General features: G+C 36.6%; 1 protein-coding gene across 1 annotated transcript in view; it reads right to left on the bottom strand.

Annotated features, from left to right (window-relative positions):
* KCNH7 (potassium voltage-gated channel subfamily H member 7) overlaps window positions 1–27,712 on the bottom strand; it is a 221,047-nt gene that overhangs the window by 59,588 nt on the left and 133,747 nt on the right. Inside the window, exons 4-6 of the mRNA XM_035571085.1 lie at window positions 17,010–17,438; window positions 13,265–13,285; window positions 9,205–9,419 (exon numbers count right to left, since the gene is read on the bottom strand). Coding sequence (XP_035426978.1) covers window positions 9,205–9,419; window positions 13,265–13,285; window positions 17,010–17,438 — 665 coding nt within the window. The remainder of the gene's footprint in view (window positions 1–9,204; window positions 9,420–13,264; window positions 13,286–17,009; window positions 17,439–27,712) is intronic.

Genomic DNA, 27,712 nt, shown 5'->3' with positions numbered 1-27,712 from the left:
ATCATTAGAGTCTAAGCTGCAGCAAAAGGTGTTGCTTTCCTTCAGTTATAATCTTCCATTGTTCTTACCTACAAACCCAGTAAAACTAAACTTCTCTGAACAGAACAGAGTGGTACAAATGTGAGAACATGCCATGCCAGCTCTTTTGTTTCAAAAGAGAGTAGATTTCTTCATAATTAATAGAATTAATTTATAAAGTGGAACATATTCAAAGAAGATGGATACCTAGATTAGAAAAAAGCTGTGAAATGAACATCTTTACTTCCCATTTAATAAATGTTTCACATTCATTAGTAGTAGTATTCTGAACATACCTGCTCATGCCAGTTTCTAGGATATTAAAAAATAGTACCCACTTCCCTATTGGTTCTGTTACCAGTTACATGCTGAAAGCATTATCCAAATTCTAACACATGACAGATAATAGATGAGAAGCATGACCTTGTCATTTGGCTTATCAATTTTGAGGGCATTCTGAATCCATTAAAAAACATGTTGTTCTGACTGGGCTTCATGGTCTTTGTTTTTTCTTGCTACTTCTAATCCAATGTAAAAGTCCCAAACCCTAACAAACCCTGAATAGAAAATATTTTACTCAGATTTCAGCACATTAACACCAACCAATACCTATGCTTCAACCCACCCCACTGCTCAAGCCAAAAAAACCTAAACAAACCCAAACCCACAAAAATACCCCTCCAAAACCAAAAAAATTGCTACTGCTTCTCCTTTATATGCATATTCAAACCACCTGGTTTCTAATCAGTAGCAGAAGAAAACTACCTTATAATTATCACCAGTTATATCATCACCTTACTATCTGCAAATTGCTGGAATATTGCGCTCTCACTTTTAGCTTATTCATCAATTTCTTTAATCAGCGATGTGTGGGAACTTAACTATTTCCTTGAGAATGTTATCTTTCAAATTACCTACCAGTTTTTCAGCTTGTGTATAAGCTAGTATTACACTACAAGGGAAATATGTTACTTGCAAGAAATGATATTAAATTGTTAGCTGAACACAGCTGCATTCCTTGTCTGATGAAAATGATTCCTAATAGGGGTGAATATGCAATTTCAGGCAATTGCTAAATGTTGTCTGCCCACGTTATGGCATTTTGTAGCTAGATCCAACATTTTTACTATTGTGCTTACCTGTGAGGTGTCCAGCATCAGAAGAGAGTTCAGAACCAAGCCTGTTTGAGGGTTAGGGCATGCAGGGAGGGAGGAAGGGAGTCCCGAGTCTGAGTTCCACAGTTTCTGCCTTCTTCCCTCCCTGCTTCTGCACATCAGTTGCTATTGCTGTCTATTGCTGTGTGATTTTCTCTGGGAAAATACATGTTTATGCTGACCTAAACAGATAAACTGTTTCCCGAATTAACACAGTAACCACCTGACTGTGATCTAACTGAAGTTAACTGCTGTTTTGAGTAGGAGGTTGGGTTAGATGGCCTCTAGAGGTCTCTTCCACACTACATTTTTGTATGGTTCTAATGTTAAATAAAAGACATACTGTGACTCCTTTCATGGCTGTTTTAAGGCAGCTCTAACTGTGTACATGAAAGGTATTATTTTAGGCAGTGCACGCCAAGCTGGTCAGAGGACTCTGACAGTTCTCCGGACCTTAATGGGGCTTGACAGAGGCTAAGCCGGGGCTTGACTTCTTTTAGTTCTGGTGGGTGCCAAAATAGTTGGTTTTCACTGAGCAACTTACAAAGTTTAGAAACTTCCAAGGTCAATCCACCATGAAATTCACCAGTTTGGGGGTTTAGAGCTCTAGTCTAGAGAAAAGAAGTTTGCGAAATTGCTGCCTACAAGTTGGTTTTGATCAGTTTTATTTGCTTCATAGGGCATTAGTTCTTACACACTCATCTTTTCAGAATGAACTACAATACAGCCTGAAAGCCTATTTCCCCCATATACTAGCATCAGAAGAAGAATGTTGCTTTTGAAAAGTATTCAGTTTAAAAAATATATATATCATATGATCCATTCCATGTTAGCATCAATGAACAGATCTTTAAGTATTTGGTTCAAGACAATAATAGCAAATTGCTCCTACAAAATACTGATCACTTGGAATTGTTAATTCATGGAAGATACTGGATTCTTTTTCCCAACTCAGCAAAACTGGGCAATCCCTTTCTCAGAAGAGTAGATAGTGGGGGAAGGACATGGACAAATTAGGGATGATTCCAGGCTACATGCTTCAAAGCAGCTGGTCTTTCCAACTGCTCCATTTCCACCATATGTTGTGAAATCTTCTCAAAACACTCCAGCAGCTGAGATGCCTCAGCCTACTCCGCTATCACAAAGACATGAGGCTCTACTGGAAACAATCACCTTCAAGGAATATGTTATCATTCACAATTCCTGTGAATCTCTAATTACATATACCGTTTTATTACTGCATGCAACAGCAAGCAGTTCCAATGAAAATGCTATGTTCTTCTGAAATTGATAAAAACAATGGGCTTTATTTTCTGTTTCCATGCACTTTGTATAGCTACTTGCTCCAGTGCAAAAGAGCATGTTCTCCAAATGACATCTTTGCACAGGTATAAATGACTACACTGAGACTGGGGTATTTTTATTGGTTTTGCCATCACAATGATCGTCTCTGCTTTTCTTTTTTTCACACGCAGATGTGTCACCCCTTCTAAATGACAATGAAATTACACACATCTATTCCATTTCTATAACAACATCTACAGTAATTATGAAGCCTAATTATATAACAACAATAAAATTTTATTGTATGAGGTTGCTAAGTATGATTGCAAACAAAGGGAATAATTCCTGTATGTTATGTCAATTGATCATTGAGAACAAGAATGGAAAATAATTGAATAAAAAAGATTCTCCTTTCAGCAGAATCAAATAATTTACACTTTCCATACAGTAAGTAGGGAATGTTGGCTCTGCTTAACCCCCAATTTCATCATTATATGTATGTCTAACTGCGTAATTGGAAGACATATCAAAACTGTTTCCCCTTAATTCAGAAATTTCTGCTTTATGTCAGCTTGTGTTCCAAAATGAATAGCTTTGAAATATTGCTTGTATGCAAGTTATTGCATGATGTTGTAAACGGTCCAGTGTGTCAGCTGAATCAGACTATCGAAAATATATAGCTCAATAATTTGGTTTATTTTTAGGTCTTATGTTGCCCATCTTTGTCATAGATGACTTCTTTTAGCCTGAAAACCTGAAGGTCGGTTTGAAGTCATGATCGTATAACAGTTCTTTTTATATCAACAGCTGAGGCTGGCCTTGGGGGACATTGTTACTTATTTCTTAATCTTCTGGGACTGATAGAACAGAGTCTGGCCAGATTAGAAAAACATGGAATAAAACTACAAGGTCTATCACTTCACGTGTGACCTGCCATACACCGAGAGCTCCACTTTCAGAAGAGCTGTGAACGTTCAGCATGTCTGCAGATCAGAACACAATCCTCAAATCAACAGAGTATCCAGTTAAGGTACATACTTATCATTTTATCAGCCATGTAAACAGGGTATATATATATTTCAGGTGGGTGGATGGTTTTGAAAACTATTATCTCCAAGAAGTATGAAGATCACAGTTCTACTTTCCTATAAGTCAGTTATTATGACAAATCATAATCAACAGATACATGTTGAGTCTTTCAACCACATGCTGTATCTGAACAAACTGCTGAATTTCAGGGGATTGACAGTAGACACAGCCACAGCCACAGACACAGATTTCTAGGTTGGAAGAGACCTCAAGATCATCGAGTCCAACCTCCGACCTAACACTAAGTACTCCACTAAACCATATCGCTAAGCTCTACATCTAAACGTCTTTTAAAGACCTCCAGGGATGGTGACTCCACCACCTCCCTGGGCAGCCCGTTCCAATGCTTAATAACCCTTTCGGTAAAGAAGTACTTCCTAACATCCAACCTAAAACTCCCCTGTCGCAACTTTAGCCCATTCCCCCTCGTCCTGTCACCAGGCACGTGGGAGAACAGACCAACCCCCACCTCTCTACAGCTTCCTTTAAGGTAACTGTAGAGAGCGATAAGGTCGCCCCTGAGGCTCCTCTTCTCCAGGCTGAACAAGCCCAGCTCCCTCAGCCGCTCCTCGTAAGACTTGTTCTCCAGACCCCTCACCAGCTTGGTCGCCCTTCTCTGGACTCGCTCGAGCACGTCCATGTCCTTCCTGTAGTGAGGGGCCCAAAACTGAACACAGTACTCAAGGTGCGGCCTCACCAGAGCCGAGTACAGGGGCACAATCACTTCCCTAGACCTGCTGGCCACACTGCTTCTTATACAGGCCAGGATGCTGTTGGCCTTCTTGGCCACCTGAGCACACTGCTGGCTCATATTCAGCCGACTATCAACCAATACTCCCAGGTCCTTCTCGGCCAGGCAGCTTTCCAGCCACTCATCTCCCAGCCTGTAGCTCTGCTTGGGGTTGTTGCGCCCCAGGTGCAGGACCCGGCACTTGGCCTTGTTGAACTTCATACAGTTGACCTCAGCCCATCGCTCCAGCCTATCCAGATCCTCCTGCAGAGCCTTCCTGCCCTCGAGCAGATCGACACACGCACCTAACTTGGTGTCATCTGCAAACGAGTAGTAGCTGAGCATTAATGATGAGGGGCCACAAAACAGCCTTGTTTAAAGAACACAATAAAGGGATCAGTAATTTATACATTTATTAACTGGATGAATCATTGTTTGTTGCCAGTGTTGTTGCCAGTCTATGAGTATTCAGAAATTCTGTCTTTGAAATTAAGTATAGATACAAACTATGGTAATCTTCATGCTGCTCTGAGTCTGTTCACAACAGAATTCTCAGCTTTGGGCCGTATATCAGCATGAACCGGATGTGTAAGAGCACTTAAAATAAAAAAGATTTTTAAAAAAAGGTAAAATTGCTAACTGTTTTGCCTCTATGTGCTGTAATTTTAGGGTCAGAAGTCCTCTTTACAAACTCATCAAAAACGTTAAAGGACAGATGTCAATTTTTTGCCCCACTGCTTTCTTTAACAAAAGTCTACTTTTTGTGCCTCTGGGAAGACTTGTCTCTTTCTAGCAATCAGTGTCAGGGCCCCATCTGAACCTGTCAGTGCAAAAAAGTGCAGAAATTGTTCTGTCCCCCTGAAATAAGTTGACGCTCTTCTAGAAGACAGTCTAGCTAAGCACCTCTGGAAATTATAATGTGAAACATTAAAAAAAAAAAAGTATTTTAGTAAAGTGGAATGGAAATGTAACTTTAATTTTAGTGACAGATATCTACACTGGGATATAAGAATGCCAATTATTCAAAAAGGTCTATCTGGCAGCTACTGCTGGTCAACTCATCTCAGTAAAAGCCAATGTTATGCAGAAATAGGCATGCAGTAGAAGTTATGCTACTCTGCATGACACGAGGAGTTTTGGTCAACTAAAACCAACCGCAGGACATTCAGGACATTATGTAGATTGTAATTACTATATAGATTGCAGTGAAATATGTGACAAAAGTGTCACTGCAAGCTATACAGTAACTGGAATTTTAGTCTCTACATAATGTCCTGAATTCTCCTGTTAAGAAGTAAGACACTATTCAAAAGGTCCTGACAGTAGAAGTTATAACCTAGCTCTTTCTGACTAGATTTACTTGTCATATTACTTAAAAGGTATGATGTTGAGAATTTTATTTATTTTGAAATTCTCCAATGAAATCTCATTTTCTCCACCTGCATTTCAAAGTTTGTATTTTTCACTCTAGTATCAGCCACAGTCCCACAACTTCTGTTCATCTGAAATTCTTTTCCAAAATTGTCTGCTCCTAATTTATTCCACTAAAACCATATTTGCTAAAACCTGTCTCTCTTTCTGAAAATGTTTCCATCCCTCTGTACAGAACAGCCATGACTACTCTATTATTTCAGTCATTATTCTTCCTCTACCTCATGAAGGTAGCTATGTGACAACCCCTCCTTATTCACTACCTAAATTCCTTCTTCAGCTTGTGAATACGACAGAAGTTATACAGCTGTTATCTCTGGAAAGAAGAACTCATTCTTGGATCCTAGGATGCTGACACTTCGTTTGCTATTACTGATACATTATAGAGAATCCAGAGTGCAGTGATCCAACTGTGAGGCTCAGTGATACCTCAATGTGGTACCAGAGTCCATGTTTGCGTATTTTGGGTTGCAGACTGAGAGAAGCCACAGTAGTGGACATGTGAGGTTATAGCAACAGGAATAAATTTCTCAGCAAGCCTGAGGTAAGGAGAAGGAGAGAGAGATACAATGAAGAGTACAAAGAGAGGGATGGACAGATGTTTGAATGGTGCCATATGTGACTGGAAGTGGCCTTCCATGTCACTGAGTCCAGCAATGCCAGAAAAGCACATCATGTTATCTATCCCTTTACTGCATTTCTCAGGCTCCGTCTAAAGACATTTGGAATTCCTGCTTTAACTTCTATTGGAAGACTATTTCAGAATGTCACTATTCTGATTAACATTGACCTTTTAACTTACCATGGCCATTTTATACTCATTTTCTACTGATATCATCCTATAGGTCTAACAGGTCACATTCTCTCGTGTACATTTTTGATGCTGTTTCACAGAATTACATATCAGAGGACTGTGCCAGCATGAGCATATCTTAATTATCTCATCTGACGTTTCTGCCATATTCTATTCTCAACACTGTGTTGAAACCTTCCAAAGCCACTTTTCCACTCCTCTGCAGATACAAAATAGATCTATGGTTCTATAACAAGTTTTAATAAGAGATTTAGATTTTAAAGACACGGGCAGACACGCAGTGGAACCTTTACCGTGCTGACTCTAATAAAACATATTGAAACAACAATATTAGAAACATAAACAGCACTAAAACTTTTAATGTCTAAATATGTTTTTTAATCTAATTCAAAAATAACTGCTAGATATTTGACTGATGCACATAGATATAGTACTATCAACTTCAGTAGACCTACATTTCTTTATACCTCCTAGAAATTTCTTCCTGTACCTAATCCTGCAGTTCAGGCCATAGCAACAACTAAAAACATTGATAACTTAATATAGTAAGAGAGAAGGGAACAGCTGTGGATAATTCCAACTATGATGACTGACATTATCACAGTTTGCTACACAAATTGCTACTCTGCATATTGGTTGATATAGTTCTGGAAAAGGACATAAAGCAATGTCAAATTAAATTGGAAGTGTTTTGTGGTGTAAAGATTTTATAGAGCAATTCAAATTCAATTTCAAATGTACTTATTATCAATGTTGCCAGAAGTTTTAGCTGATCTAAGCCATTTCTACTTGACGTTTCATAGTATGAAGTTTGGAGAATAAACATAGATTTTAAATATTTTTTTCCCATAATAGTGTCATTAGTAGATAGAAACCTGGCACTCTGGCTCTAACTATCTAGTCAGAATTTTGTGAAAAACCAAACCAAACCAACCAAACAAAAAAAAGTTTGACTTGTGCTTATGTAACATAAAAATTTGTCTTTTTAATGTAACTTGACTCTTTGTCATATTATCTGTGAAAGTTTTCTATGTATAACTGCAATGAATAATTGAAAAGATATCAAAATGGATCCGGAAGAGATTAAATCTTTCACAACTGACCAGGGAAGAAAGTACAATGGTTGCGGATTCACGTTGGCTATCACAGACAAAATATTTGAAAGATAAAAATCCAATTACGTTTTAGGCACTAACTGATAAGATAGAACTGATAGAACTTTTATCTTTACTTCTCTAGGAGGGTGTACAATGCATTCATTTTTGTATCTGTCAAAGGGAGAAGAAACACAGAAACTATCTGGCATAGTAGTAATATCAAGAAGCTGCAGTCTGGTCTAGGGAAGGCAGGTCAGTAGCAAGGCAAAAGCTATTTCTAGCAAGATTTTCCTTATGAAATCTCTACCTGCATTATTACAGAATGCACTTCCAACCTTCTTCAGTCTGTCAGCCTATCAACACTTGAGGAATGAACTTCTACTTACTGAGACTGTAGAAGTTCTTTGGGATAAAGACTAATGTATCTTAATTTGTATTTTTTTTCAGCATGTTGTATATTGGCAGCCTGTCCTTGACAATCTCTATATGTCATTACATTACAAATCTAATACCGATTCTGAAATTAGCTGAATAATTTGCTTAAGATCAAGCCTTTAAAAATTTAGTTGAAAATTAGTTATTCAAAAAATATGCAACCCTGAAATCTTTTTTGTAGGTATACATCTAAATAAAAGGTTATATTATTTCTACCTTAAAATTTCCATCCACTTAGAAACAGACCCTTCTGTGCTTCAGAATTGCCACAGGCTTGATGAAACACATGAAGGTGATGAAATTTGCAGCTTAGCTCACACTTAAAACCAATTTGAACCTTTCATTTATATCCCCAGAGCACTCTACCCACTAGGTATATCAGAGGACGTCAGCAAAACTGTACTATTCATATAATGTAAACCTGTGGAATTTGCCTTGATTAAGACAAAGTTGCATTAGGCTGTCCAAGGAACCCTCCTGGAAGCATCTAAAGAAAAGCTGCATCCATCAATCCAGTCAATAATAATATACGCAATGTGTAAATATGTATATAGCTGATAGACACTACATATCCTTGTGTTATTTTAATTTCATTAGTAAACATGGAAAAAAACAAAACAAAACAAAACAAAACTGAAATATCCATTGGATTCTTTTGTTTCCTTAAAGAATAAAAATTCGCTCCTGCAAACCACTAGCTAGAAATGAATGGCAGTATGTCTATGTTTTCCTTTATGTATCAGACACCTAAGTAAGTGAAAAGTAACAAAGAAAAATTCAGAAAACATTGAATAGAATACTACTCTATTGTCAAGATCTTTGCACATTTTTAAATGGCAGGAATCACTGAAGTTAATAGACTTCTTTGGGGCACCCAGTGCGTAATACAGCTTTTTCCTATTAAAAATGAAAACAGCTGAAAAGTTTGATTTGTTTTCCTATTTTAAATGTAACACATATTTAAGCTGAAGTTAAGCAGTATCATCTAGCATTGTAAACTACCTCATGTGGAACTGAATTGAAGGCAAAGTAAACAACAGCTCAAACCCTTCAAAGAAATCCAAACCATTTGTGAAATGGGTAACAATCTACTGACTAAATTGATAATCAGCTTCATGAAACTGAAAATGCACACAATCGGTATTACCTTACCTGGGTAACCTTCTCTGTTACATTGTGCGTTCGATCTTTCACTTTAGGTGCAATAATTGCTTTCTCCGAAGAAGGAGGAGATGAAGATTTTTTTTCACTTTTGATATCTGAGAAATTCAGGGTGAGTTGAGGAATTTTGTTGATTGTACTGTATTTGTTGAGATTTGAATCCGATGTGGATCCCAACAAACTTGACTTGATATGGTTAAAAGGCCCTGAAAAATCAGAACACATATTTAGTATTTGACAAATGCAGATAAATTATCATTAATATTTATGTGGGATATGTTAGAAGTGTACTTAAAAACTATTTTTTACTATGCTATTTTTTAACAGTTAAAATTATTGGCACTTTAAAAATAATTCTACTGCTAATGAGAATCAAATTCATTAGTGGATATAAATATGAAATTTCCTTTACTTAAAGCCTCCAATATTTTCTATAACGTCAGTGGATTGCAAAGTACATAACAGGACTGTCCTTAGTTGTTTTAACGTTACCAGGTATGCCCCATGGTAATTCAGGCTGAGTATAAATACTATATTCTCATTTTGTTTATAAAAGCTCAAATAGGACACACAATTATATAAGTGTCTCATCTGAGCAAAGGCTCTGTTATCACATCTGTACTGTTGCTCATGCTTCCAGGACAGTTAGCTCAAAAATGCCTTTTGGTAAACTGTAAAACTAAGTAGACCCCTGTTCTAGTCTTGTTGATCCATCAACTCCATATAAATATTAACCTATGTCTAACACTGCCCTCATAATTTTGAAGTATCACAAACTCACAAAATATATTGGTTTAATTGTTATGAACAAAAAATATTGAAAATAGCAACACACATATGTAGCATATTAATGGAGTATTTAATATACACTTAAACATCTTGCATTACTTTCATGAGACATGATAAATGAAAAATATGGAGTGCACATACTTCATGAGGTACATATCCATTATAATTATTCTCTTCAATATTGGACAGAGTTATTTGTACAACAAGTAAGCAATATAGTTGAACAGTATACTTATTTTCTACTTTCATCATACCGTGGGTCCAGAAAACGAAAATATATTAAGGAAAGATTGTTTTTGAGAAAAATACTGGAAAAGGGAACTGTATGTATGTTTAGACAATGACAATTAGTTCCAGTTATGGATTTAAGAAAAACTCCTGGTCTTGCTGTCGGTTACACTGTCTAAAATGTGGGATTGAAGGTTTTTTCTCAGATCCACATGAGAGCCTTACTGTATCATAAATCTATAATGGGCAAGAATGTCATGTGTTGTTTTTTTTTTAATTCCTAGGAAGGAAACAAAAACTGCTGCTATAATTCATAAACAGTCAGTGGGACAGAACTAGGCTATGGGGTAATTTTGAGTCAACAGAGGAACAGCTGGATTGTATTTGCAGTGTGTGAAGGAGTACTATCCAAAGCAACCAGCTGCCTGAAGCTAGCTGTAGGGAAATCCAGGCAGTGCTGCATTCTGTACCTTGACCGCCAGAGATTTTACTAGGGACTCAGAGTCCAAAGGCTGTTTTGTGAAGGTCAGTACCTATGTTTTATCTTTTCAGTGACTAAGAAGGCCTCTTTTTTCTTTTTTGTTTGTCTGACAAATTCTTCAGGTGAGAGCCGGGCTTCTCTTGCACCTGGCTGAGAATGCTTGCTAAGGAAGCCATCTTTTCATTTGCTTTCTTAGCTTAAAAGAATTCATACACATGGTTTCTACCTCCTAAATTCATGCTAATTATAGGGTAATCTGGGCCAGAGAAAAAAAATCCTTCGCTACACCAATTCAAATTGTGCCACTGTGCAGAAAGGTTTTCAAGATTACAAGGGGAGAGCCCAACGCCCCAAGTCAACAGTTAAGGTGCTCCCCTTGGGAGAGTTCAATCTAGTGTTTCTGCTCTCAGAATTCTTTCTGTCTAATGATCATTTAATGTAAGATAAACAAAATTTATGGGTGAGTGCTCTAACCACTAAACTACAAAAGTCAGTCTTTCTTTTCATCCTTAGACCAATGAACCTAGTATATTATTTGTAGAATAGCTTCACAAGAAAAAGGAAAGGCTAGAAAGGTTTCACTGCCCTTCTCCCATAAGGAATGCTAGAAAGCCTGGTGCTGATGACACTATTAAGGAAATGGAATATTTTAGCTCAGGTAGGACCTGAATCCATCTTTCCACCATCTACTTGTTTCTATTAAAAAGTGGTCTTCAAAATAAAGCAGTCACAGTCACCTCAGAAATTAGCAGAGGGGCTGGTGTGTGACAGGCAGGGCTTGACTGCATTTCTTCAACTCTACTTCTCTACACAATAGTAGCAATTAATCATTTTTGAATATTGAATTGGCTTAAACATTAGTGGGGTATCAAGTTGGCCAATCTGTCAGATGGACAAGATTCCTGATTCCTAGAGAACCCTAAAATAAAAAGGAAACTAAGAGAATTATGTGCATCTACATTTAGATAGCAGATAAGATTTTTTTTTTTTGATGGTAACTTTAAAGATGCTTACATTGCATTGAAGTTGTTTTGCTTTCTGGGATTTAAATCTTTTCCAAATGGAATTACTCTCTCCTTCTCTACCTAATATCCATGCCCTAGCATTTAATACCATATTTAAGTTAATTGCACATGAAAATAGAACCCTTTTTTAAAAACAAACAAACAAACAAACAAAAACAAAACAAAAAAAACCTTCTTTTGCTTTAAAAAGTGGTGAAAGATACATGTACCTCATTGATAATGGTAATTAATTAAAAGACATTACTAGCTTAAGTACAGACCATGATGCCAGCAATTGAGCTGCTACTTGAGAGCTAGTGGACTTTTTCTATATTCTCATAGCAGGAAGCAGAAAAAGAGGGCCATAATAAATCACAATTGACACTAATTGGTACTCTGATTGACACTTTCAGTGGAGCAGCCAAGAACTGAATAAGCAGGGAGAATGACAGGCTTCTGCCTACAAAGGAGATTCTTTAGGGTAAAGTCTGAGCTCCCCATTTTTATGGTAGGATTCCATTGTTCCTGCTAACACAATGTACTAAAAAATGTTTTCACTCTCCTGAGGTGTCAATCCATCATCTTTCACCAGCAGTAAATATAAAAGCTGTTTTACAGTGCAGTGACTGCATTTTTTCCCCAAGATTTTGCCAACATACACGTGAAGCAAATGCAATGATTTTGTAGTCCGTGGCTTGCTCTACAGAATCTGGCTCATGCAGTGCATGCAGTTTAGAAAGATGACTTTACCAAGTACACACACTTTTTGCATCATGCATGAAATCACAAATCAGTTTTCAGACATAGCTAAAATATCACAATTAAACTGAACACATTTTTTTTTTTAGAAATGGAGGAAATTACTAAAGAATGATATTCAAAATGCTTTTAAAAGATGTATCAGTGCTGGTGAAATAGAAACAATTTTGTAACTGCACTAAAAATTATTTAAACATGAAATTGGCAATGAAATTTATGCATGCACATTTTAATACTACAGGAAGCTTGAAACCATACCCCCTGCCATCCAGGAACGTGAAACTAGTTTTAAGGAGACAAAAGAGGAATAAGTGAAGATACTTCCACAAGGCTCCTAATTACCAATTATTTTACTTTAGAGATAGTTAACTGAAAAGTAACCACCTTATAACAAAAGATTGTTTATTACTGGCCCAGCCCAACTTTACATCCTTTCACAGGTAAAACTCCTGGTTGCTTCTACAGAAGTTTTTCCTGCTTATAGACAACAGCACTGAGTTAAACAACTTGCTCTATGTCCCTCCCTTTATTTTTGAATTAACAGATACTTAAATTCAGTAACTGTTTAACTATGCCTTCACTTTTTCCAGGGATTGGTAGTTAGTGCTTTGAGACAATAGTTAAGGGAATAACTACATGTTCAACATACATAATTTCACTAATGCACCTAGCCCTTGAGAGGCCAGTATGAGAATGTTGCATTTGAACATTTCATAGAGCAGACAAAGTAACATGCCAAAAAGTGTGGCTGTTGAAACACTGGAATATATAGTCTAGATGTATACTTTACCTTTGACATTGCGACCATTGTCTGGTTTTCAGCATAATAAAAGCAAAGGAAAAGAGAGAAAAAAAGACAACTAAAATCTACATCAGAAAAAAAGCAGAAAATATTGCTTCAAAATATGCGCGGTTGGAATTAAAATAGTTTTGCACCTCCTTGATTATATTATGTAAAGTTCTAGTCAAGATGAAGTCACTCTGGCAATCGAGAAATAACCTTTAAAACTGTTTGGAGTTGATCAGCAGGTGCTGCAAAAAATGCATAGAATTGGCTCTAGCCAAAACCTTAACAAAAGGTTTTTCCACAAGTCCAGCAGTGGGTTAGAAGTCAAAATAGCCAACCCACTGAGAAATAACTTTGCGCATGTAATTAAGTGCCACTGAGGCATCCATGGCTGTGGGTGGCCTAGGCTGGCTGCACAGGCCGAGGGGTGAGCGGGCAGCCTTGCGCAGGCCCTGTGCCTGCCCAAGTCTCACAGCAGGAACTAGGCTTCCCAGAACTTGTTTTACCATGGCAGCAAGGTGAGCAACACCTTTTCTGAGTAAGTACTGAGGAAACACTGAGGAGAAAGATGTATCTTAAACCTTTCTTCAGTGCTTAGGTGCCTCTGCATGAAGTAACAGTGACAAAACTATCTTCATGAGGTACACCTGAGAACTGCTCCTCACAAGCACACCCAGCACTGAATCCTCACCTGAGAGAAAACCCCTTTAGAGAGAAAGCAATGCACCTTTAATCAGCATTATTATTAAAAGAAGCTGCATGTGTCTGTAGGTAGACACCACCTCTACCTACTCAAGGATGTACATGACCCACAGGCTGCCCTCCCTTCGCGTAGCTCACCCTGCCTGGCTTCAGCGGCTTGCCAGGTGCGAGAGGGTCTAGGAGCTGGCAGGAGAGTGAGGCCAGGCCCAGGGTACTGCCATGCCCCTGCGTGCTGCTGGCCGCCATGACCAGCTTTCCAGCTTTCACATATCAGTGGGCCTCAAGCTGACATTCACGCACGGTTGTCCCCCTCTGAGAGGCAGCCCCTGAGGCCTCAGCTTGCTCTAGCCCCGTCTGTCCTGTCCATGCTGAGAGCCTGCTCAAGAGAAAGGCTGCGGCCTTCTCCTGTGAAGGGAATTGGAGGTGATGTCCTGTGTGTGTGTGGCACAGTGTGGCACCTGCTGCCTCTCTGGCTTCCCTCAGCTTCCCAAGGGCCAGGGAGTGTGGGACGCAGAGCCAGGCTCAATGGGGGTGTGGGACACTGCTTTTCTCCTGTCAGCCTCATGTCTGTGCCAGGAGTCCACAGCAGCAGGTTTTGTAGGCTGAGTTAGGCTCAAAGCCACCATTTTTTCAGAAGGCCGCAGAGGTGTCAGTGAGGACCCTTTCTGAAGACAGTAAAATTCCCGAAGTGCACGGCCTGCAAAATCTGGATTGATGGTGTTTCAGATGACAAGAGCTTGGCCAGAGTTCAGGCATAGGGTGGAAGCCCTGCTGCTTTTACTGTCAAATAAATTTGACAAATTTGTAAATTTAAGATGGAATTCAATTGAGTACACTGAAATGAATTTAAAATCCTAAATTATCATTTTTAGTGTAATACCTTTCAGTGTAAAATTGCCACTAGGCCACACTGGGACCGTAGTTTACTTTTACTTACTGTAGTTACCTTTAATTAGGGCTTTACCTTCTTCAGTACAGTATCTACAGCTTCTGCTCAGAGTCTGTGAGTCCAGAGAAGAGGATTTAGGCTGAATCTTGATTGCCTAACTTACACAGATAATTTTATAGTAACAATAGGGGTTTATGGTGTACTATTCATTAAGGCATATAGGACTTTACTTGCTAGCTAAATTTAAACATCTTTTCAGCATAAGGTGCCAAATTCTAATACGGGTTGAAGCAGATGGCATCAAAGATGGTTGATAATAAAAGTGCAATTCTGAGAACAATCCTCTCTTCTGCTGCACTTTTTTAGAACGTGTATGTATGACCTAAAGTGAGGGACAGATACTCTACTATTTTGTAGTTTACGCAAAGTGAAATCAGTGGCATTATTTTATCTATTGACATTGTAAATGATAACATCATGTAAGAGGCCATAGGAATTCAAATGGAGTGTTTACTTCTCACAATAAAATTTCTTGTACTCAGTGTAATGGAGCTAGAAATTTTTCCTTCTCTGTGAAGCCAATATTAAATTATATGGCAATTTCTGCGTGAGCTTTGTATCATCATGACCAAAGAAACTTAATAATCAAACTTATTTTTACAGATTTTCTTAGTATAATTATCAACCAGCTGGGAAATGCTTTAATCAGAATAAGTTCTGAAAATAGAAACTGACAAAATAGATATCTTTAAATGTGTTTTATTTGAAAGGTTGGTTTATATATCTGGGGAAGTTAAAACCAAGATGAAGCATATGTAATGTTCCAAAAGACATGCCTGAACTTTGGAGACTTTTGGCTCCAGATCCTTATCTTGAAATCTTGGCTTCAGTGTGAACATGACATATAGCAAAGTGGCATGGTTTGGAATGGATTTAATTGAATTTTCAGGTTCGTTTGAGCTGAAAAATCAGAGTCCAAAAGAAACAAAAAATGAGAAAAGAAGCATTTCTGAATTATATTTAATACAGGAAGAGTTTAAGGAATAATCAGTTCTGTTGTTGTACGAGTTAATCTAGGTGGAAGAGGAGCATTCAGATTTATATTTTGGGAGATGTACAGAAGCAGTGACCTCTTGCTGCAGACCTTCCAAAAGGCAGGAGAACTTAAATGAATTTTACACTTGGGGTTAATAAATAGGAGAAAAACCCGTAATCACTGAAAATAAAACCCAATTTTCTTGCTATTTTATGAATCTGTACAGTCTTCCATGACATGCTTCTGAATTCTTAAAAATATTCCACATACATTACTTGTCATCTAGCTTGAATAAAAATTATGCAATTTAATAAATTAGACCATCAGTAGCTCTAATAGCATTGTACATGTGGCACTTTTCTGGGAAAGCCAGTTTCAAAGGTGCTTCTCCATTCACCAGAGGGCTTCCAAACCTCTGTTTGTTGAGCTGTTTTCCAAGTTTCTCAAACTCTCTATCTCTGACATGAAGAACCATGGCCCATGCTCCATTGTGCTTCGCATAATTAGGTTGCAAGAATATACTAACACAAAGAGAAAATGACACTTACATCAATTTTACACTAAATAGTTCACTAAGTATTTCACCAAGCATTGCACCAAGTATTTCACTGGAGTTGCTGAGAAGATTTTTTTCCAATGTGAGAGAAAAAGTATGTCTCTGTGTTGAGTTTGTGAATATACAATGAGCACATCACAGATTTAAGAAAAATAAACTTATCAAGTTCTGAAGTAGGATTTCATACAATCAAAGATACTCTAATTTACGTGAGTAAGGGGCCAGAATGTGCATGCAATTTAGCTTGATCAGCTGATTTGTTTTCCCAAATACTAATATTAGCTTTACAGATGTTGGATCCAGTTTCACTATATCCCTGTACAGATGGTAGATGGTACTCTAAGAGCAACCCCATGATTTCATTGGTCTGCTTAGACGTGAAAAGCAGTATTTAGAGTAAAAAAGGCCTGGCATATTTGGGCCCTGAATATTTTCAGTTTGACTTTGAATATGTATAGATGTTTATATTTAATTTTGCTTACAAAGTGATCATAATTACTATGAAAAATTGTAATAATCCTTTTCTTAGGGAATCACAGAATACTGACTGATTTTTCTACCATACCTTCACTTGCATGGCGGTCCCTAAAAATGTTCTTGGGATGGACGTTAAAGCCTTCTATGTCATGTACTGAAGATGCTCTCCGTATGCTACAAATGCTTTCCTTTGATCTGGAATGGGTTAGTGGATTGCTTGTCTGTATCATGTCAGGGTAAAGTCTGTCCCATTGCTGTTTAGGCGATGAATGGTCAAGAGGTCCTGATATATTAACCAAAGGCGAACATTTAGTGGGTTGAATCAGTGCTTTTGTGTCATCCACTTCTGAAGGACTACAACTTTCTTTTGTAGGTGATTTAAAGTGCTTCATAGCCACTGAGTCATCACTGTGCTTGGATGAGTCGATTATCACTGCATCAGGGTCCTCCTGTGGTAAGGACTGCTTTCTGTACGTTAAAAGTCTCAATCCAGGTAACCGGAATCCAAAAAGTTTGCCTATGTGTAAATACATACAGAAAAGAAAAGATGAGCATTAGTTTCTTGTCATGAAAACCTGCTTTTTCATACACAGTCACAGTGCATAATGACAGCTATAAATAATAGACCTATTCCTAATAAAGTTTTGCAATGGAATGTGTAACTGTGGAGGTTTGTTAAATTCCAGGTTTGTTAAACTCATTTTTTAGAGGATTTCATATTTCAGTCAAACCTAAGCTACTAAGCTCCAAATAAGGATACCAGCATTGATTCTACGGTCTGCTTTAAAAGAGATAAGGTTATCTAATCTGAAGGTCCTTTCTGACTTTCTGAAGAGAAACAAAATGCGGGAAAAACCAGCAACATAGCTCTCAACCTTCAGTTGCACCTGTACAATACAAGCATCTTTCATGCATTTGCATGGGTGTAGGCTTAGTTGGGTTGGTGTATTAATTGATAAAGCAGGCTATTCTGAGTTCATGGAAAGTGCACAACTTTGTGTATTGGTAAGAAATAGCAGTAACTGAGAGGAAGTGTAAAATGCAAATAAAATAGCACAAATAAAGAAAACTTAGAGGGAGAAATGTAAAATTGACAGACCATTCCCTAAAAAAAGCAAACCCAGACAGCAAGTATTTTAAAGTATTGTGTAATACAACTCAGATGGAGGCATAGGCACTTCTGATGCACAGAAAACACAGTAAAAGACTTAGAAGCGCTGAAGAAACAATAACAAAATAACATAACTAAAATGGTCAGATGTCACATAAATGGTTTGACTTAATCAATCACTTCTTGTCACTTATCACTCTGCAACATGAGTGTTTTCTACAGTGGATTGATATCAAAATGATTTCTCAGAGGATGTCACAAATGTCTTGTTGTTCCCTCTTTATCTTATTCAACCAGTTTTAATCACCAGTGTTTGAAGCTAGCTAATGTTCATTAATATTTGGCATTGAGATTTATCACTTTATATTGAAATGTTTTGAAATATTCTTTTATTGATGCTTGTACACGACAGCTAAAACAGAGCAATTGATGACAGCTAAATCATTTAACATTTTCAAATGATGTCCTATGTATTTGATATTGAATTTATTTTGAGTTTTAAATGGATGAAGGTGAGAGTGCCCTGATCTTAAAGTAAAAGCTGTATAAAACCTAAGGTTGCTATACTAGATGACACTGCAGGTCCATGTACAAGACATTGTAGGGCCTCTGATATTGTAGGATATGCCTGTAAATCTCATTTCATACTCATATCATATTCTGATTGATTTTATGACATCAGCAAACCCTCACTTTGCCATTTTCACCTTCTTTCTCCAGATATTTGGAAATGTATTTAACAGTAAAGACTGAGGGGGGGCGGGGAGGGGGCTACTGATAACATCTCAATATTGAGAAATCTGGCCATTTATTCTGACCTTTTTTTTGCTGTGTTAAAATGTGATTCCATGTAACAATCTTCCTTTTATTTGCTTGACAATTTCAGTCAGGGATCTTCTGAAAAAGCTTGTTGTATTCCAAATGTTTAGTACTGAATCTATTACTCTAATGCATAAACTAACACAACAATATGGTGTATATTGAATTCACAGACAGCACCTAAAGGTGCCAATTTTCAATCCACACATTGATATTCAGTAGAGTGCACCTTGGGAGTATGCATATTTCTTCTGACTTACTAAGTATTCTTGAACAAATTGCTCACAGTTGAAATCAGTGAAACACATACAAAATAATTTTATTATTTTAAATGTACATAGAATTCAGTTGTGAAGTACTTTATAAATCAATTCTCCAAGTGTATTGAATCAAAGGTGAAACAAATTGTAAAAACCTTTTTTTATCAATTACATTGATCTTCTTAAAAATACCATTCATAAGATTTTCTGGCATTAGACACTGTTAAAGGCTTTTTGCTGGCACTCTGTTTTAGTTATATTCATGGTGGTGCAGATGGTCTTTTCTGCTTCACCAAGTTAATATGACCATGTTATACTGCATTACTGATTCAGCTGTCTAACTGCAGTTGAGCTGGAAAGAATACTCAGTGAGAATTTTGCTTCTTGCTAAGATTCTTGGGCATGAAATAGAAAACTTAAATGAGTAACTTTTAGCTACTCTTCTATAAATGCTAATAAATGCTCTAAAAATTAACATCCCTAGTTCCTGCTTTTTAACTTGAGTATTCTGTAAGGGGGAGGAGTATTGCTGTTATTCTTCAGGTTACAGATAATGAACTCATTGATGTGTTGAACATTCAGTGCTCTCCTACGGTTCTGCTGCTAAAGCTGTCAGGAGGCCCATTCAGAATTTGTCTAATTTACATCACACTTCCTTGCTTAGCTCAGTAATAATACAATTTGGCATGAAGCAAAATTCATGGCCCCAGGCCTGATGTCCCAGTACAGACCAAAAGGCTCAGCAGAAGCTTTCCTGTCATACTGTGTATAGGGTAAAATACTTTGTTTGAAAGTGGACAACACCTGCACTCTGTAGGTATGATGTCAGAGCATATATATCTTAGCTTAGAAGACAAAAAGATTTTTGAGATGTAAATTCTTATGTATTATTGAAGTTGCAAACTAGATTGCCAAGTTCTTCTTAATGCTGAGTCAGAGATTTGTATAATTGTGGCTTGCTAAAAGCAATTGAAGAAAGCTGTTGAGCCTGAGTCACAATTCCAGGCTTCCACCTCCTCCTTTCAAACCTTGCTTCACTAAATAAGTAATTTGCAATTGACTTAATCTGCTGATTGTACTTATTCTCTGTGCCAGCCCAGCTAACCCTTAGTCTTTTTAAATAGCAGAGCTTGGTCAAAAATACTTTTCCAATAAGAAAGGACACTTCTAAACTGTTGGCAGATGTAGTTATCTCCAAAGTCCCAAATTCAAATAGACTTTCCTTGCCTTCTGAAAGACTTTTGTATTCTGTCTCATATTTTGGGAGCTCAGAGGGGAAGATGTTTAGAATTCATGGAACCTAAAATATTTAAGCTCCTTCAGCATTTTCAAGGTATAATTTTTTTTATGGTCATAGTCTGTCATCGCTTGATTTCTCTGCCAGGAATCTGAAGTCTTTAGAGAGATAGGGAACTTCTTATTCTTAGAAAATACAAATAATCTATAACATCAGACCTAAGGAATGGCACTGAATGCAAATGTCTTAAAATATTTGTTTCCATGTTAGATGAGATGAACGTGATCTATTAAACTAGTGCTGTGTCTCCTCTGAAACACCTGCAACTGAGAGATAAAATCTACTAAAAGAAACACCTGCAACTGAGAGATCTTTACTTTTGCTGTTATTTCTGCAGTGGTTTTAAGGTTACTGGTAGATGCTAGGTGCTGCTACAAAGTCTGTTTATTCCATGTCAATGCACGCAGAATTTCCAGTTTCCTACCCTGAGCATTACAGAAGAGTAGCCCCAGATAGCAGCTGGGAGGACATAATGACTCCTCAAAGAGGGGTTAAACTAGATTTTGTAGTATCTCTAGTATTATTGTTACTTTCTTGCTGATGTAGAGAGGTAGAAAAGTTGGCTTCAGGTGAGTCAGCGAAAGGGAAAATAAGTGGCACCATAGCTAGATTTAGTCTATTATGTTCTCGGCTTTCTCTAGGTTTACACTTTCCAAAATCAAATCAAAGGAGCTCAAATGCAGAAAAAGTTTGCACAAGATAAATTAAGTTGTAGAAACTGTCAGAACTGTTTTCTGGTGTGATGTACAACTTCTTCTAGGCTGAGGAGCCAAACTAAACTCTGAGCTGCCCATGTTAAGGAATAGTGTGCTACCTGTGGTACAGTGTATTTTACACTGGGAGAATTACAGGAAGAGTCAATTATGATAGTTTTTTTTTTGTTTGTTTGTTTTCTTCTTCTCCCCAGTTCTTTTCCCCCAAATGTAGAGAAGCATATATAAGTGGATCATTTTCTTACTCTGCTCATTAAATAATCTTCATAATTTGTGTCTCTTTCTTCTCAGGCAGGAAGAAGAAGGAATATCTAATTATTAACTTTAGAAGCTTATATTTATAATTCTCAGGTACTGCAGACACTTTTTTTTTTTTTTTTACACTTTGGTATGTTCTACTTTAATTTTGGCATTTCAGTTATTATACTTATAGTTTTCTCTAAAATTTAAGGTTGCACTTGAACTCTATCCATATTAGTAACAGCAATCTTCTTCATGTTCCCTTGTAAGTGAGAAAGATATTTTATCTTTGTGATGGTGATATCATATTTTTGTCCTGAGGCTGTACTTCTGAAAAGTAGTATTGAGAATGGCTAAGAGAATAATATGATTCCAGATCCTCCTGCTTACAAATAGGCCCATGAAATGGCCTATCAAAACATGACTGATAAAGCTAAAAATGGGAAAGGAGTGAATTTTCTGACCACACACAGGGCTATGCTTGGTTGGCTAGTGAATCTAGTCTGAACAGTGTTTTCAGGGTTTTTCTGAAAAGAGAGAATGGTGGTATCCTTGGATACTAACATAAATTTGTATATTTACCGGTCTGGTTTTCTTCACATTTGTTAATACAGATATCATTATAGTAGATTTTATCCATCTAGATGTTAAGCTTATTGGTATAGGTCTTACAGTGGTTTTGTGAAAAAAGCCATATGAAAATATAATTTTGGGCCTCTCAGAGATTTTACTTGTTGCATTTTTATTTCTTAGACATAGTTAAAAGTGGAAATGAAGAAAAAATTAAATAACTGTAAAGAAACAAAATAGCAAGCATCACACTAGCTATTATATGCAAAGAATTTATTCAACTAGCACAGTATTTTGCTGTCTTGCTGTGAGAACATGGTGGTTTTTGGTAGCTGGGAGAATTCATTTCATGTATTAAATAAAGTTCTCCAAAAAGTCTCAACCCTTTATCACATCAGTTACCAGACTTCATAGAACAGACAATGTTGTTTTTGTCTGAGACAGGAAGCCTGAAGAAGTTCTCTTGTTTTAACAGTGAATTTATATACCATTTCCAAATTCCACAACGTATTTTGTCTCATACATTGAAAGTTCTTGTATTCAGAGCATAAAAAAAATTCAGTCAGTGGTAATAAGCTGAAAAGTATCACTACATTTGAATTTCATATCTCATATAATTATACTAAATTTAATAGTTTAGATGTTATATCCATAGTTTTGCAGAAATAAGTATTCAGAGTGGGAGCAAGAGCCACATTTTAACTTGCACTCTTCTAGAATTATGTAAAATGTAATGAGATCTTGAAGTAGTAGAAACAGAACAAAGCAATAAAAGGGCTTTAGTAGATAGAATTTTAGAAGATAGATTTACCTGAAGAAGAGCCACTTGAAAGGTTGTTACCATCTGAAATACAATTAAACTAGATTTACAAAAAGCTTTAGCTTTAAAAGAGACAGGTTCAGAAAATAAACAGACTATTAAGAAGGTTGAATATCAAATTTCCACACATTTTACAAGCAAACTCAAGTATCTTGAATTCACATTCAATATAGGTAATCTGCAGAAGTAAAAGTACATTGCCTTTTTATTTGGAAAATTTAAGAACTATTCCATAAAGAAGTACTTGGAAAATTACTCAGTTTTGTAACATAGATCAGTATATATTTCCAATTACCAAGTTTTAAGGTTAGCTAATACAGACAGAAAACTAAAGTAGATGTATCCAGACCAATGTGCTATTTCTCATGAAACAGAACATCTTCTAATTTCTTATGGAGCATGTCTTTGCTAGGAAATGCCTGTTTTGTTTGGAAGAAACTTACAAAAAAGTTGAATAATTCAAAATCTCCTTAGGGAGAATAGGCTTTATTCACTGACACTTGTTCAGAGTGTGACCTCAGAGAAGTTTCATATCCCTGGCAGGGCTCACTTATTCCATCTCTTCATGGGATGAACTCTTCTAACTACACGTCTCATTGTCTCTGCCAATTGCTTTCAGGTCTTTGAAATGCCCAGCTTGCCTGTACTGTGCTCGTTAATAGAGTCAAGTAATCATGATAGGATTCTACATATGAGAAATAAGACGCAATGGTTGTAAAGCTCCTCATTTTTATCTATAGATTTATTTTGTTTGCTTACCTAAAAATATCATCTCCTCCATGTTGAATCACTTAAATAACAGAACATATTCCTTATGACTATATTCCATCTGAGCTTCTCAAATCCATTTAAACTTTTTTTTCCTATCTAGTAGTACTTTTAGTCTAAGCTTGAGATATGCTGATAAATGTTAATTTCTCTCTTCAAGATTAAAATATTTAATTCAATTTAACAAAATGCATAGATGTGTTAAATTCTCTGTACTAATTCTTATTATGAATAATAGAGAAATATGTCTTAATTGAGTTATTCCATCAGAGAATGATACAAAACTGACTACCTTTATACTTTCTTGAGGGTATGTATTATAACTTGGGATGATTTTGCAAAATCATTATCCTGGCCTTCAAGTTATTTCACAGAACCCACCTGTTTTCAATGTCCTTGAAAAGAACAAACAGGAGATCTGCTAAAAATATAGGACTGGAAGAGACCTCCTGGATCTAGTCAAACCAGGAATCCTTTTCATGCTCACTTCTCATACTTACTACTTATCTATTTAAATAGCAAAAGGAAAATTTGCAGGGTCTCTGCACAGCCTGTTTATTGTCAGTTTGTGTTCCTTTTCCTGTCATCCAGGCTGCACAAGTCACCTCCACTGAAAGCTGTGTCATTCCATTTGTTTGGTTTGTAATCTCTTTAAGCAGAGATTGCCTGCGTTTATTGAATGTTTGTATAAGATACAGCACAATAGGGCTGTGATCCTAGCTGGGAGAGGCTGTAATGCAAACAGCTAATTACAGTGACTAGAATACAGTGAGGCTTCCTTTCTAGTCTGAATCCCAAAAATAACCACCATGAAGAAAGGAAATTTAGCCACCGTACTTGTATTTCTCTGTCTGTAAAGCAAGACTTAATACAGTTTATTTATCTTAATGATGTTCTGTTAATTAGGTATTTGTGGAGTACTCTGAAGGTGAAAGTACCAAAGGTCCTTCTGTCCTTTACTGCTGATAGTTGTTTGGCTATGTTCCTTCGCTAAGTGTTCCACACTGCCTCAGTTCACCTAACATTCCCTGTAATTTACCTTGGAGACAAATACACATATTGACATTGGGTTGTCAGAGCTATGCTGCTGGTTGGCTAGATAGAAACCTTCGTCCTCCTGGACACAGTTTTTCTTGACTAGTCCTCACTTATGATGAATTTGCTCCCAGTGTTGCAGCTAAAAATAAGACCCTAGACACATTTCTCTTCACATTTTGGGCAAAGTCAGGGGGTTACTATTGCTTATACATGTCATGTTCGATGTGGCAAGTGCCCGTGCATCAGACAGTATACAATATTTCATGACAATTTTGTTGTCCAAATATGTTAAAAAAAATATATGCTTAACTCTCACTAAATTGCTATGCTTACTCATACAGCAGTGTTCTGCATGGAGAAACAATAGATCTGTTTTTGAATTAACTCTTAAAGAAAAGGCCTGATCTGAATTTCAGCTGTGCTTGTTTTATTTGTAACTTCAGTGACTGCAGTGAGCATCCTTCCTGACATGTAGCTCCATTGCTAGGACCAGAACAGAGATAAACTTTGTCAAGTATAAGCACCGTTAAGGATCTCGTTGTTTGAGAAGTTTTACTAATCATTACTAATAATGTTTTAAGCTGTTTTTAGAATATTATTAGCCTTTTCATTTTGTTTGAACTTTATCCAAAAAGTAGGCATTGACTGGATGTATTACAGATCCTCTCATTTGCATAAGAGGAAGAAACACAAGAAATTATTCCAGGGTGTCTTTAATAGGCTTATAGATTTTGAAGGGATAAAATGATAACGGAATCCCCAAATAACCATCCTTGGCAGAATGCAATTATGTGCTTAATCAAATAACTTTCTGGGCTTTCTCCCATGAGGTAATGAGCAATGTATTGGGGAACCAATATTTGCTTTTAGGTTAGTACTTCAAACTAGTCAAAATGTTTGGAAGCTAATTTCACACAAGTTTTATTCATTTATCGTATGTGACTGTGGCTATTTTAACCTATGTATTAGAAGGAGTTTTTTTTAGAGAGGTCTGGAGTAAATGTTAGAAAAAATGCTTAAAAGTCATTAAAAAAACAGTGTGCTCTAGGTGGGGCAGAGAATGAAAACAACTCGGAACTAGGGTTCTGAGAATTTTTTCTCATCTTGTGCATGTGTGTACATTACAATCCCACAAAGAGTCTACTTAGTAGAAAAATTACAGTTACATTCTTCATATTGAAGTCAGCCCTCAGATCTATGGCATGCTGTCAGTGGGAAATGGCTGGAGATTTTCTCTGTGTCCATTCTGTGTCATGATTGATTTTGATCTTTTGCAGTTACTAGACTAGCTTTACAGACACAAAGTATTCCACATCTGTGAAGAACAGAATCAAATGCCAGGAGCAAATAATAATTCATGCCACTGGCTCCTTAAATTTCTGTAAAAATTCATTATCAAATTGATGGAGTATATGAGCATGCCAGACTGGAACGTTTGACAGATTTGGGAATAAAATCGGACACTTACATTCCCTTTCCTCAATGGATGATTTAAAAGCAACATTCATATGCAAAAGCTATCCTAGCTTAACACTTTATTGAAAAAATAGTTTAATGAAGTCTGTACAACACACTTTACAGGAATTCTTATCTCATTTTGGGAATATTTTGGTTAGCAACTATTACTAGTAGACTTAAATTTAAATGATAATGTAAGTGTTCACACAGGCTTTTTGCTAAACTGGTATAAAATCATATATCTTCTTGAATTAGTCCGTTCTAGAATACTACAGAAGGGACTGTTTTTCTTTTAAACAGTGAATCTAACAGGAGCAGGTTCTCTTTTTCTAGAAACGTCTTGCTAGATATCCTACCTAATTCTTTCAGTAGGAGTTGAAAATAACTTTGGCAAATGATTTGATTCATGAAAATTTATGACCAACAATTTTGGGATTCATTTCTTACCATTGTAGTGACAATCAGCCAAATGTTAGCTTGTCAGTTGTGGCAGAGAACAGCCCATAAGCACTAACTGTTACAATATGAATAAAAACAATCTTTTAGGGCCTATGTAACTTGAAATGTTGATTTTAACGCTCTAATATGCTAAACAAATATACTGTCACCTAACAAGAAGGTATTTATGTCTTCAAGCATTTCACAAAAATAGTGAGGTGGGATAAAGTTATGAAGTGTCTCTCTCTTTGGTTACAGAAGTTAATTTCTGGAATTATAAAACATTTACATGTTCTAAGAAAAAGAACACAAAAAGCAAACGAACTCATTAAATTTGTGAAGTAAGAATCAATAGAATTCTCATATCTGCAAATGAGACAAATATTAGAATAATTGGATGATGAATGGACATCTATAGCAGAAATCAATTTCTGTAAGACTCCCTTTAACTGCACATTGTGCAGAAACACCCTCACTGGAAAGAAGGGTGTTGTTCAGTTATACATTAAGTGCTGACAGAAGAAATTTCCTTACTTCTCTGAATATAAAGATTGGACAGATAGAGCATTAATTTAAGTTGGTTAGAAGTTTAAACAAAAATATATGCCTTTTTTTTTTTTTTCCAAAAGGAGACATATGAAGAAAAACTTCCTTTGTTTTATTAGTGAAATAGCATGCATTGAAAAGTAGAATTGTGGCAAAATGCAGAAACAATGAAACAGAAGAGTGAAAAATCAGTTGGCTGTGAATCCTGGCATGCCAGGATTTTTCAAAATTTAGCTATTTCATTATACAAACACTGGTCAGACTACCATAGAGAACTGATGATAAATTCTTGCAAGGAAGAATAAAGGGAATAAAAGGATCAGCTGAAAGGATTTTTTCTTTGCTATTGTGAAATCAATATCTTCACTTTTCACATTAGTGCCCATTCAGCTTTTTGCTGCATATGAGATAGGAGCTCTTGAGCACCAGACTAGAAAGAATTCTATTTATGCTAGGTGTGGTCATCAAACTCCTGGCAATTTAGTGTACTTTTGAAAAAAAAGTCTATCATAATCTGCCAGGCCCAATGGTGAAGCAGAATTTAGCTCTGTTAGCCATCAGACTGGCACAAAACAAAAGACAGGATCCCAGTCCCAAATAATTTGTGAACACTGTTTAAAATATTTTTCAGTATTCAGCTGGTAAATTTTCAATTTTCTGCCCATCCAGGACTAAATACAGCCTCCGTGCTCAATCTAGTAAATGTCAGCTGC

Source organism: Cygnus atratus, chromosome 6, assembly GCF_013377495.2.
Source record: "Cygnus atratus isolate AKBS03 ecotype Queensland, Australia chromosome 6, CAtr_DNAZoo_HiC_assembly, whole genome shotgun sequence".
NCBI lineage: Eukaryota > Metazoa > Chordata > Aves > Anseriformes > Anatidae > Cygnus > Cygnus atratus.
The sequence above is the reverse complement of the archived record's forward strand: the minus strand, read 5'-3'. Positions and strand labels throughout refer to the sequence as shown.